The sequence below is a fragment of the Panthera onca genome, chromosome Y, assembly GCF_046562875.1.
Source record: "Panthera onca isolate mPanOnc1 chromosome Y, mPanOnc1 haplotype 2, whole genome shotgun sequence".
Lineage (NCBI taxonomy): Eukaryota > Metazoa > Chordata > Mammalia > Carnivora > Felidae > Panthera > Panthera onca.
The window spans coordinates 19539916-19553110 of NC_138358.1; the positions used below are offsets into that span (position 1 = coordinate 19539916).

The window sequence follows — 13195 nt, forward strand, 5'->3', positions numbered from 1 at the left end:
ATAAAGAAGGAAATAAGTAAGTAAGTAAGTAAGTAAATATATAAATAAACAAACAAACATTAACAATTTCTTTTAGAACTTTTAGTAGAAGGGAGGAGGACATCAGGGAGGCCACCTTGATAAAGCAGTTATAACACAATCATTCAGAAATGAAAAAATAAAATAACAGCTTCATAACAGGCTAGATGGAAGGACCACAAGGCCGGAAGAAGCAGACGGATGAACAAGTGATACGGAAGATAGAGTTATGGAAACTAAAGAAGGTGACAGAGGAGAGAGAGAAAGAAGAATTGTGGTGACAGATTTAGGGAACTCAGTGACTCCATCAAATGTAATAACATTCATATACTAGGAGTCCCAGAAGAAGAGAGAAAAAGGAGGAGAGAACATTTATTTGAGGAAACAAAACATCACATTCAGTGATAGGGAAAAGACAGCGCGTCCACGACAGAACTCCCATCAAAATTAACAAAAGTAGGACAACTCCAAGACGTACTGTAATTAGAGATACAAAAAAATAGGGACAGAGAAAAAGTGTTAAAATCAGCAAGACAGGGGTGCCTGGGTGAGTTAGTCCGTGGAGCGACCAACTCTGATTCTGGCCCAGGTCATGATCCCCGTGCTGCCTGGCCTCACTCTTCTGTGAGGGCCTCACTGTTCTCACAGCGGGGGATGTGAGAGTCCCCAGTGGAGGGAGGAGAGGTTGCAGTGGCGCCATTTCCCCTCCAGCACCAACACGGTGGGTGGGACTTCAGAGAGCAGTACTGCCACTGCCAGTGGAGGCAGGACCCGCTGACACCCCACCCTGTCCATCCGTGCCTGGCAACTACTTATTTACTGGGGAAGGAAACAGGCATTCAAGTCCAAAAGGCACAGAGAACTCCCCTCAGAATCAACAAAAGCAGGTCAACACCATGACGTATCATAGGGAAACTTGCAAAATATAGGGATAAAGAGAGCATTCTGGCAGAGAGGAGTTAAGATGGCAGGGCAGCATGGAGACCCTGAGTTTGTCTCATCCCTGAAATGCAGACAGATCAGCATCAAACCATTGTAAACACCTGGGAAAATTGGTCTGAGGATTAATGAAACAATCTGCACACCTTGAGCCTCAGAACTTGGCAGGTCTGTGGTGTGAAGAAGTAAACCGGGGTAGAGAAAAGCCATGGAGGGCAGGGAGCCATTTTGGCAGAGAGAGAGCAGAGAGGGAAAGAGAAAAGGGGGAGAGTGTGGGACATCGGGAGCATGCAAGAAGAGAACTCTCCCTGAAAGTAGCTGGAGAGAGGGAGAGAGAAAAGGGTGAAAACACTCAAAGAGGACTGGACAAGAAATCTGCTCCCTATCACCACTGATGGGGGGAAAGGAGAGCATTTCAACAGCACAGGATTGTGTTAACAGCGGAGCACGAGTCTGACGTTTCAGAGCTCAGTGCCTGGTGGTGCTCTGGTGACAAAGTAGGGAGAATCTCCCAGGAGCAGGCAGCGTGGCCTGCGGGGTCCACGTGCCACATGGGGAGAAGCAATTTCCCTGCGTGGAGAGAATCTGGTAGAGGCCATATGGCCTCTGGCCTCCCCACGGGAAAAGACCCCACAGGCCCAGGAGAGCTGCCTCATTTGCTGGCATTGAGACAAAGACGCCAGAGTGCAGAGAAACCTGGCCCCAGCTGCGTGCTGTGATCCGAACCTTTGAGGGTGTGCTGGCGCACAACTGTTTTCTGGGACAAGTCGTCACCTGCCCATTGCTCCCAGATAACTGGCGTGTGTCCAATCCGGGGCAATCTCTGAAGCCTGGGGTTCTGAGACACAGTCCCATCGGAGATCCAACTCTGGAGGGAAGTGCTGCCTGGCCGGCGGACAGCCTGGACACAGACAGTGTGGATGCAGGGAGTGGACAGAGGCCTGAGACAAAGGAGGGGTGCTTCCTCACGTGAGGGTACAAAATTCCCATTCCAGAGACTGGAGAGCTAGCTGAGTGAAGTCATTTTCTTCTCTAGCGTGCGCCCCCTCCCACACACACTCATCAACGCTAGTGAGCTAAGCAGCGCCACCCAGCGGAAAACAAAGTCCACCCCCGCCCCGAGCCTGACCAACCTGTGTCCTCCAGACACATCTCCCAGAAGACCAGAACAAATCCCTCCACCTGTCAAGCCTGTGGACTACAGCGTACTGCAAAATTTCAGTTCTAGGGAAAAGTGGAGGCAACCCCACTCGGATTTCATTCCGTACGCTTCTTCATCTGTTCATTCTCTTTGCTTCTGTTTTTCTGATGTGTTCTGTTCTCTTTTGTTATGTTGGTTCCTTTTTCTTGCACTCAGAAGGAACAACTTTTTTTTTTAATTTTTCAAGTTTAAAAAATTTATTTTGTTTTCTTTAACGGTTTTATTCGACTTTACTATTTAAATTCTTTTTAATGTGTTCATTTTTTAAGCTCTGTTTCCTTTCTCTTTAGTCCCTTTAATATCAAGCATCTCTTAACATGCAGACAGATGCATACCTAGGATCTAGCTTCCTTTAAATGATATTTTTGTTTTGTTTTTAATATTTTACTTTTAACTCTTTAAGTTATTAATTTATTTCTCCCTCCAACATGACAAGATGGAGGAATTCACCCAAAATGAAACGAGAAGAAATGACACCTAAGACGTAATCAGCACAGATACATGTAAGATGTCTGAACTAGAATTCAAAACCACAATTATAAGACTACTAGCTGGGGTTGCAAACAGCACAGAAGACACCAGAGGAACACTTTCTGCAGAGATAAAAGAACTAAAAGCTAATCAGGCCAAAATGAAAAATCCTATACCGAGATGCAATCAGGAATGGCTGTCTTGACGGCAAGGATGGAGAAAGCAGAGCAGCAATTCAGTGATATAGACCGTAAGACTATGGAAAATAATGGAGCAGCAAAAGAGGTAGGAAACAAATGCAAAAGATCACAATACAAGACTTAGGTGACTCAACCACTTGTGAAAGAAGAAGGACATTCATATCCTAGAAGTTCAAGAGGAGGAATAGAGAAAACAAGGGGCAGAAGGTTTATGTGAGCAAATTGTAGCAGACAACTTTCCTAATCCAGGGAAGGACACAGACATCAAAGTCAAGGAGCACAGAGAACTCCCATTAGATTCAATGCAAAATAACCAACTCCAAGGCATATCATAGTCAAATTCACAAAACACACAGACAAGGAAAGAATAATGGAAACAGCAGTGACAAAAACAGTTCTTCACCTACACGAGGAAGCAGGCCAGGCTTACAGCATATCTGTCCACAGGAACTCGGCCAGCTATAAAGGAGAGGCAGGATACTTTCACCGTGCTGAATCAGAAAAATCACGCAACCAAGAATGCTTTATCCAGAACTGCTGTCATTCAGAATGGAAGGAGGGATAGAGTATTCCAGACAAGCCAAAACTAAAGGAATCTGTGGCCACTAAACAGGCCCTGCAAGGAGTCTCTAGGAGGACTCTGTGAGTGTAGAAAGAAACAAAACGGAACAGAACAGAACAGAATGTAAAAGAAAACAAACAAACAAACAAACAAACAAACCACAAAACAGATCAAAAGCAACCAAAACCTAGAAAGGGCAAGAGAATTTCACCAAAAAGACCACCTCCACAATGGCACTAAATTCATGTCTAAAGGTAATGGACCCAATGCTCCAATCAAAAGGTAAAGGTAACCACTCTAAAGGTAAATGGGCCCAATGCTCCAATCAAAAGACCCAGGGCATCAGAACGGATTTCAAAACAAGGTCCATCCAAATGCTGCCTACACAACTCTCATTTTAGACTAAAGACACTTGCAGATTGACAATGAGGGGATAGAGAACCACCTATCGTGCTACTGGACATCAACAGAATGCTGGAGTGGCCACACCTGTATCAGACAAACTAATCAGACCAAATAATTAAGGGGTCTATCCATCAAGAAGATCCAGCAATCGTAAATAGTTACGTCTCCAAGTGGGACCACTCAAACATGTAAGCCAATTAAGAACAAACAAAGAAAATCATGGATACTAATACCATAACTGTAGGGGACTTAAATACCCCACTACAACAATGGACAGATCATCTAAACACAAAATCAGCAAGGATACAATGGCTTTGAATGACAGGCTGGACCAGATGGACTTAGCAGATATATTCAGAACATTTCATCCTAAAGCAGAAGAATACACATTCTTCTTGAGTGCACCTGGAACATTCTCCAGAATAGATCACACACTGGGTCTCAAGTCAGCCCTCAACATGTGCAAAAAAGATCGAGCTCATGCCATCCATACTTTCAGACCACAAGGCTATGAAACTTGTAATCAACCACAAGAAACAAGTTGGACAGCCCTCAGAAAGATGGAGGTTAAAGAATATCCTACTAAAGAACAAATGGGTTAACCAAGAAATTTACGAAACGATAAAGAAATACAGGGAAGCCAATGAAAATGAAAACACGGCAGTCCAAAGCCTTTGGGAGGCAGCAAAGGCAGACCTAAGAGGTTCGCAAATCAGGCGTATCTCGAGAAGCAAGAAAGTCCCCAAACACACAATCAAAACTTGGCCCCGAAGGCGCTGGAAAAAAGAACGGTGAATAAAGCCCAAAACCAGAGGAAGAAGGCAAATGATACAGATTAGAGCAGAAATCAATGACATCGACTGATCAACGGACCAGTAGAACAGATCAACGAAACTAGGAGCTGGTTCCCTCAAAGAACTAACAAAACTAATAAACCCTAGACAAAAATAAAAAATAAAAAGGAAAGGACTCAAAAAATAAAATCAGGAATAAAAATAAGAGAGATGACCATCAGTACTTCAGAAATACAAACAATGATAAGAGAATATTATGAGCAGTGATATGCCAACAAACTGGGCAATCTGGAAAAAATGGACAGACTCCTAGAAGCATGTAAACTACCAAAACTGAAACCGAAGATATAGACAATTTGAACAGACCCATAACCAGTAAGGAAACTGAATCGTAGTCAAAGCTCTCACAACAAAAACATTCCAGGGCCGGATGGCTTCCCAGAGGAATTCTACCAAACAGTTAAAGAAGGGTTAATACCTCTTCTTTCAAAGCGGTTCCAAAAAGTAGGAACGGAAGGAAAACTTCCAAATTCATTCCATGAGGCCAGCATTACCCTGAAAAATGCTGTTTCGAAGGCGCAGATGCACCCAAATGTTTATAGCAGCAGCACTCTCAACAACTGCCCATCTAGGGAAAGAGCCCAGCAGTCTTTTGACTGATGAATGGATAAAGAAGAGGTAGCGTATTTACGCAGTGGAATATTACTTGGCAGTCAGAAAGAATGAAATCCTGCCATTTCCAACAACGTGGATGGAAGTGGAGTGTATTACGCTAAGCGAAATAAGTCAGTCAGAGACAGACAAATACCACACAACTTCACTCATATGTGGAATCCAAGAAACAAAACAGATGGACGTAGTGGAAGGCAAGGAAAAAGAAGGTAAAAACAGAAGGGGGACACATAAGAGACTCTTAAATACACAGAAGCAACTAAGGATTACTCGAGGGAGGAGCACGGGGGATGGACTAAACGCGTGATGGACATTAAGGAGGACACTTGTTGGGATGAGTACACCTGGGTGTTACAGAGAAGGGATGGATCACTAAATTGTACGCCTGAATCCATTGTGACCCTCTCTGTAACTTGACTTTAAATAAAAGTTAAAAAAAAGAGACAACAAATTCTGAAAACAGCTAGGGATGAAAAAGGTCCTTAACCTACAAGGCTTGAAGTTAGCAGCAGACCTGTCCTCAGAAACCTGGCAGGTCTGAGGAGAGAAACAGGAAATACTCACGGTGCCGAATGGGAAAAATGTGCAACCGGGAATTCTTTATCGAGCACCAGCAAGGCTGTCACTCAGAATAGAAGGAGGGTTAAAGACTTTCCCAGACAGACAAAAACCAAAGCAGTTCGTGACCCCTAAACTACCAGGCAGAAAATGTTAAGGGGACCCCCTGAGTGGGAGATTAAAAAAAGAAGATAAAAGTCCTGAGCAACAAACACGGCAAAGGACCAGGTCACCTGAAACACCAACTCTACACGTTAACACGATGGCACTAAAATCGTATCTTTCGACAATCATTTTGAATACAAATGGACTAAATGCTCCATCCAAAAGGCATAGGGTATCAGAAGGGCTAAGAACTGACACAACTCAACACCAACCCTCCCCCTGCAATTATGCATTCAAAAATGGGCAGAGTGCTTGTTCAGATGTTCTTTTTTCCCCAAAAAACACACGCAGATGGCCAACAGACACATGAGAAGATGTTCAAACTCACTCATCTTCAAGGAAGTGAAAATCAACACAACGAGATTAGGGGCTGATACGTGTCCCAAAGGCTAAAATCCAAAACATAAGAAACGACATGTGTTGGTAAGAACATGGAGGAAAAGAACACTCTTGCAGTGCTGGTGGGAATCCAAACTGGTACAGTCATACTCTTTGGAAAGAGTATGGAGCTTCCTCAAACACATTAAAAACAGGATTACCATGTGAGTTGGTAATTCCACGACCTTTTGGAGGTATTTACCTCCAAAGAAAGAAAATGAAACCTTAATCCGAAAAGATACATGTCCCCCGATGTTTCTGGCCACACTGTTTATGAGAGCAACCTAAGACAAATGGATAAGAAAAACATGCACCTGCACAATGCAAAATTACAGAAAAGGAAGAGATCGTGCCATCTGCAACAACATGGTGGGACCTGGAGGGTGTACTGCTAACTGACAAGAAGTCAGACTGAGAAAGGCAAATAGAAATGATTTCACTCCTAAGGCGAATCAAAAATAAAACAATGAAATAAGCAAAGAAAATGCAGAATCAGACCCATACACAGAGAAGAAACTGATGGTTGCCAGAGGGGAGGAAGCGGCAGAATGGACAAAATGGGTGGAAGGGAGTGGGAGATACAGGCCTCCAGTTACGGAACGAGTCAGTCTCAAGAATCAAAGGCACAGTATTCGGAGCACAGTCAATGATGTAACAGCGATGTAATGGGACAGATGGAGCTAGTGATGTTGTAATAGCGATGTAATGGGATAGATGGAGCTATCCTGGCACACTTGTGGTGAGCATAACCTGATGTATAAATGTGTCAAATTCGCTATGTTGTACACCTGAATCCCATGTTGCAACCACACACAAATTTTGAGAAAGAAAGAAGGAAAGGAGGGAGGCAGGGAGGGAGGCAGGGAGGGAGGGAGGGAGGGAGGGAGGGAGGGAAGACGGGAGGGAGGGAGGAAGGAAAGAAAGAAGAGAGAGAAAGAAGGGAGGGAGGAAAGAAGGGAAGCCATGGGAGAAAGAAGGGAAGGAAAGGTAGGGGAGGGGAGTGGACAGGGCGGAGGTAGGGGACAGGAGGGGAGGGGAGGGGAGAGAAGGGAAGGGAAGAAAGATGGAAACAAAGATAAAAGGAAGCAAGGCAGAAATGAAAGAAGGGAGAGAGAAGGAAGCAAGGAAAGAAGGAACGGAGGAGGACTGGAAGGAAGGGAGGAAGGGAGGGAGGGAGGGAGGGAGGGAGGGAGGGACAGAGGGAGGGACAGGGGTAGGGAAGGAGGGAGGGAGGGAGGGAGGGAGGGAGGGAGGGAGGCAGGCAGGGAGGGAAGAAAGAAAGAAGGGAAGGAGGGAGGAGGGAGGGAGGGAGGAGGGAGGGAGGGAGGAAGGAAGGGGAGAGAGAGAGAAAAGAAAAAAATGAAAGAAGAAAAAAAAAAAAGAAGAGAAAAGAGAAGAAAAGCCAAGCCAAGCCAAGCCAAGCCAAGCCAAGCCAAGCCAAGCCAAGCAAAGAGAAGAAAAGAAAGAGAAAACCAAGGGGCAAGTATTTGGAAAAATCTTAAAACCTATATCCCAAATGTCTCTTGGTGGAAAAAAAAATGGATCCCGATTTACATGTCAGACCTAAACCTGTAAATGTCTTAGAAGAAAACTTGGGGAAATGCTTCATGCCATTGTAGTTGACAGGGATTCTTGGACTGACGCCAAAAGCACAGAAAGGGAAAAAAAAAATAGCTTGACTTCATGAAAATTGAATATGTTGTGCATCAGAGAATACCATTAAGGGAGTGAAAAGGCAAGTGACAGAACAGAAGAAAGTATGGTGAAATTACGTATCATAAGATATTAACATCCACAACTTATAGGCAGTTCCTAAAGCACAAGAACAAAATAACAACCCAATTTAAAGATGGGCAAAAGACCTGAATAGACATGTCTCCAGAGCTGACCAACACATCGCCAATAAGCACATAAGAGATGCACACTATCACTAATCATTACAGAAAGCAAACAAAACCACCGAGTAAGACACCGTCTCACAACCATTACGATGGCTCTTATTACACAAACAGAAAACAACAAATATTGGCAAGGCTGTGGCCTAATGGGATCTATTGTGGAGAAAGTTCCTTGAGCACTTGAAAGAAGGTGTGTTCTGTTGCTTTGGGATGCAATGTTCTGTATATAGCTTTTAAGTCTGCCTGTTCTATTGTGTTGTTTAAGGTCAATATTCCCTTACTGATTTTCTGTCTGGATGATTGGTCCATCGATGTAAATAGGGTGTGAAAGCCCCCTACTGTCATTGTATACGTATCTATTTCTCCCTTTAGGTCTGTTAATGTTTGTGTTCTCTATGTGGGCGCTCCTATGTTGGGTCCATAGATATATAAACATGTTAGGTCCTCTGCTGGACTGACGGATTTTTCATTATGATATGCCCTTCTTTGTTCTTACACAGTTTTTATTTGTCAGGTTATTTTGTCTGATGTGACCATAGGTACCCCAGCTTTGTTCTGGTTTTCATAAGCATGGGATGTCTTTTCCCATACCTTCACTTGTGGTCTGTGTGCATCCTTCCATCGTAAGTCATTCTCTCACAGGCAGCATATAGATGACTGTTGTTTTCCAAGTCCATTCAATCACTATGTTTTTTTGATTACACAATTTAGTCCTTTTACACTTGGAGTAGTCATGGATAGGTCTGTACTCGCTGCCGGCTGTTTTGCAGTTACTCTGTTTCTTTTCCTCTTGTCCAGCTCTCTGGGGTTTGAGGAGTTTCTTAAGTGGTATGCTTACATTCCTTTCTCAACGTCTTTTGGTTATCTACCACAGATTTTTGTCTTGTGATTACCAAGAGGCTCCCGCATGACATCGTGTGTGTGTGTGTGTGTGTGTGCGCGCGTGTGTGTGTGCGCGTGTGTGTGTGTGTGTCTATTTTGTGTTGTAACAACTTAAGTTAGGATGCATTCTAAAGCTCTACATTTTAATTCTTTGCTCATGTTTCGGGATGTTATGGCACATTCAAAAAAAAAACCTTCTATCGTGTGTGTTCTCTCCGTGATTATTGTAGTTATGGTTAGTTTTACCACTTTTCCCTTTTAACTTTCAAACGAGGTTTGAAGTGATGAAGCCCCTGCCTTTATAGCCTTTCACCGTGAGCAGTATGATTTACACTTCCACGTTGTGTTGCTGATTGGTGTCCTTTCTTTTCAGTCTGAAGGACTTCCTTTTACAGTTTTAGATTTCACGTCTCCAGGATATCCTTTACCTCTCCTTCACTTCTGAATAACAGCGTTAGCCTGGTGGGTATTCTTAGTTAGTCACAAGTGTTCTGTTTGTTTCCTTTCAGAGCTTTGAGTATATCATGTCACTGACTCTGGCCTGCAGAGTTTCTGCTGAAATACCTGCTGATAGGCTAACAGGGTTCCCTTGTATGTAAATTGGGTTGGTTTGGTTTTGGTTTTGGTTTTGTTCCCTTGCTGCTTTATAATAATCTTTGTCTTCAACTTTTAACGTTTTAAGTACAGTGTGTCTCAGTGTGGATGTCTTTGGGTTCATAATATTTGGAACTGTGCTTCCTGAATCTCAAGGTCTGTGCTTCCTGGATCTCAAGGTCTGTTTCCTTCCCCGGGTTAGGGGGGGTTTTCAGCTATTTTTTAAGTAAATTTTCTTCCTCTTTCTCACTTGGTTCTCCACTTGATGTTGTCCTGTAAGTCCCTTTAGCTATCTTCACTTTTTTCCCATTTTCTCTTTGCTCTCTGATGGTGAGCTCCACTGCTTTTGCCAAAAAGTTTACCGACCCTTTCTTCTACCTCACTTGGTCTGCTGTTGAAACTCTCTGGTGTATTTTTCAGTTCAGTTAATTGTATTCCACTGCTCGACCACTTCTCTTTGGCTTTTTTTCTTTTTTCTTTTCTTTTGTATTTTCGATCTCTTTGTTAAAGCGCTCACTGTTCTCATCCATTCTTCTCTCAGGTTTGGTGAGCACCTTCATGACCACCACTTGGGACACTTAACAGAGAAATTACCTGTTCTGTTTCATTAAGGCTTTGTTTGTTTGTTTGTTTGTTTGTTTGTTTTCCCGAGGTTGTATCTTGGTGTTTCTGTTGGAACACACTCCACTCTTTCTTCATTTTTCCGGACTCCCTGTGTCTGTTTCTATGCAACAGTTGAGGCAGTCACCCCTCCCAGTTTTGAGGGGATGCCTTGGGTAAGAGGAACCGCGGAGTTCAGCAATGCCCTAGGTCTTGGTTGTCTCTCAAACCTTCAGGATTGTCAATGGCCTATTTTACCCTTCATAAACACACATGTTCAGTGTGCCAAGACCTGTTGGGGTCCCAATGTAGGCGGATCTCAGTGAGCACTGAGATCTGTACTAATTGGAGTACAGCCCCAGGTAACACATTTTAAAATACACAAATATATGCAGTTCTGTAGGACCAGAAGCAGAAGCTTCCATCTGGCTGTTTCCCAGAGCAGATGTGTAGCTCTTGCCTTTCCTGACGTGGCAATCCCCAACAACTCTGATTGCTGCCATCTTTGCATCTGGACCGTGTGTAGGCCATTCAGAGACGCTCTAGGCCATTCCTGCTTCTCCACAATTTTCAGAAGGTGCCAGGTTGCTAAGTGGGGTATACTTGTGCCACTTGGAGCGGTAGTAAGTACAACTGTTCCAGCTCTATACTTAGAGTCAGTTATTCAGAAAAGAGTAACGTGTGTGCTACAGAGCAGATGCTTTCAAACAGATGTGAATGGACAAAATTCATCACTGGTAATTCACATAGACACTTCACAACCCACGAGAATTGCCGCATTTACCTTGGAACCAACACTTCTAAAACATTCCTGCCACGATTCTTCAAAATGTCCTATCCCATTCTTCACTTTTTTTTAACTTTTTTTTTTTTTTAACATGTATGTATTAGTGAGAAACAGACAGAGACAGAGACAGAGCACGAGCATGGGAGGGACAGAGGGAGGGGGAGACATAGAACCCAAGGCAGTCTCCAGGCTCTGAGCTGTCAGCACAGAGCCCGACGCGGGGCTCGAACCCACGGACCGTGAGATCATGACCTGAGCTGAAGTCAGACGCCCAACCGACTGAGCCACCCAGGTGCACCGCCGCCCCCCCGCGCCCCCCTGCATTCTTCACTTTTAAACTGATGGCAGGGTTTCCTTGTTGAGAATGTTTCCATATACCCAAGGTGAATGCTACTTGAAATAACATGGGCCACAGACCAGAACAAACTCTTTATACAAGTCAGTTTCTTTGGAAGATGCAATAAAAATAGAAAATTAAAAAAATAACAATAAAAATAAAAATACAGTGCCTGGCATATAGTGGATGCTAAGGAAATATTTTCCTGAGAAATAGTACTGTTTTACTACACTACTTCACAACACTCAGCTTCAGTCAAATGGTTAAACACTTTTGAATCTAACCGTGTTTCAGGTTCTACAATTTCTTAATCTACATATAGAAAATCATATCCTCACAACTGTCAGGCATCTAAACGTATGAGGGAAATGCTGACCTAGGAATGCCAGAGCTGACTGAGTTTTAGGAAAGCTATTCCACATCCCAGAGACTAGTAAAATGCTGTATCTAAGCATACCATAAAATGAGGCCATACAATCAACCTAAGTCTCAAGGAATTAGATTCTTACCCTCAATTTTGTAATGAAAAACAACTTTACATTTAAAACCATATCAAAATCACATCTCATAAGCTTATCAGGCACATGCACCTTTCGTTATATTTTATACGGGCTTTGCACCCTTAATACTCACAAGATCAGCATATGTCTTACAGAGAGCTGCCAGCTTCTCCTCTGGAGTTGAAAGAGTGTTTAAGGCTTGCATCAATAGTAACACTTCTTTTCCTGATGGTCCAAAAGGAATGGAGGAAAAAAAAGTACCAGAAGGATAAAATTAATCCAATCTGTCAATTCTACATAAAAATTATGTTCAGCTATCCAGATTATGATTTAAGGGGACATTAGATACAGGCTCACCAGTAAATCAGTGAAACTATTTTCAAATTCTTGATTAGAAGGGGTCAGCCTCCTCCCTGCCCCACATCGCTTCACTTAATAACTAACACTACTAGTGGTCAGCTATTTGGCACTGACACTGTAAGAACACCACTGAATGAAAGTGTAAGTACTCTAACTTAGCCACTGGTTCCAAATTAAGACATTCCACAAAGGGTAGGAATGTCTTCAAAAGCTTTCTGCTAGCCAACTACAAGTATTCAAGGAAGTTTAAGACTACCTAAAGCGCACATAATCCACAGGGACACACACCTTTTCCAGTGACCAATGTGACTTAATGACTGTTTCCTGGTGATTTACCAAGGATACTCTGGGTGCTAATCAAGATTAGGGCCAAGAAAAAGAAGTGAAAAAAAAAAAAAAATAGCTCTTTCCTTGGGGAGTTTTACAAGGATACTTTAATAACTGTGCCAGGGATGGGGCGCCTGGGTGGCTCAGTCGGTTGAGCGTCTGACTTCGGCTCAGGTCATGATCTCGCGGTCCGTGAGTTCGAGCCCCGCGTCGGGCTCTGTGCTGACAGCTCAGAGCCTGGAGCCTGCTTGGGATTCTGTGTCTCCCTCTCTCTCTGCCCCTCCCCTGCTCATGCTCTGTCTCTCTCTCTCTCTGTCAAAAATAAATAAACGTTAAAAAAAAATTTTTTTTTTTAACAGAGAAGAATAACTGTGCCAGGGAGAAGCGGTAGCTGAGGTAAGTGGGGGCAAGCAAAGGGTGCTTCAAACTAAGTGATACGCCTCATTCTGTACCCTGCGGGTAGGTACCTTTTTATTTTCTGAATTGTTCCCTCTTGTATGTAGGACGTTTCATTTTAAAAATCTGAAGACAACTTTAATAGTTGTCT

At 43.4% G+C, this 13195-nt stretch overlaps 1 protein-coding gene across 8 annotated transcripts in view; it reads right to left on the minus strand.

The window, feature by feature from the left end:
• The window catches only part of LOC145714916 (putative gamma-taxilin 2), a 112301-nt gene that overhangs the window by 82977 nt on the left and 16129 nt on the right, over window positions 1-13195 (minus strand). For all 8 annotated transcript variants that reach the window (XR_014137051.1, XR_014137052.1, XR_014137049.1 and 5 more), the window contains exon 3: window positions 12095-12186. Coding sequence is in view for 4 of the 8 variants with exons in the window: in XM_081794448.1 (XP_081650574.1) it covers window positions 12095-12186 (92 nt within the window). In the remaining 4 variants the exon portion in view is untranslated. The remainder of the gene's footprint in view (window positions 1-12094; window positions 12187-13195) is intronic.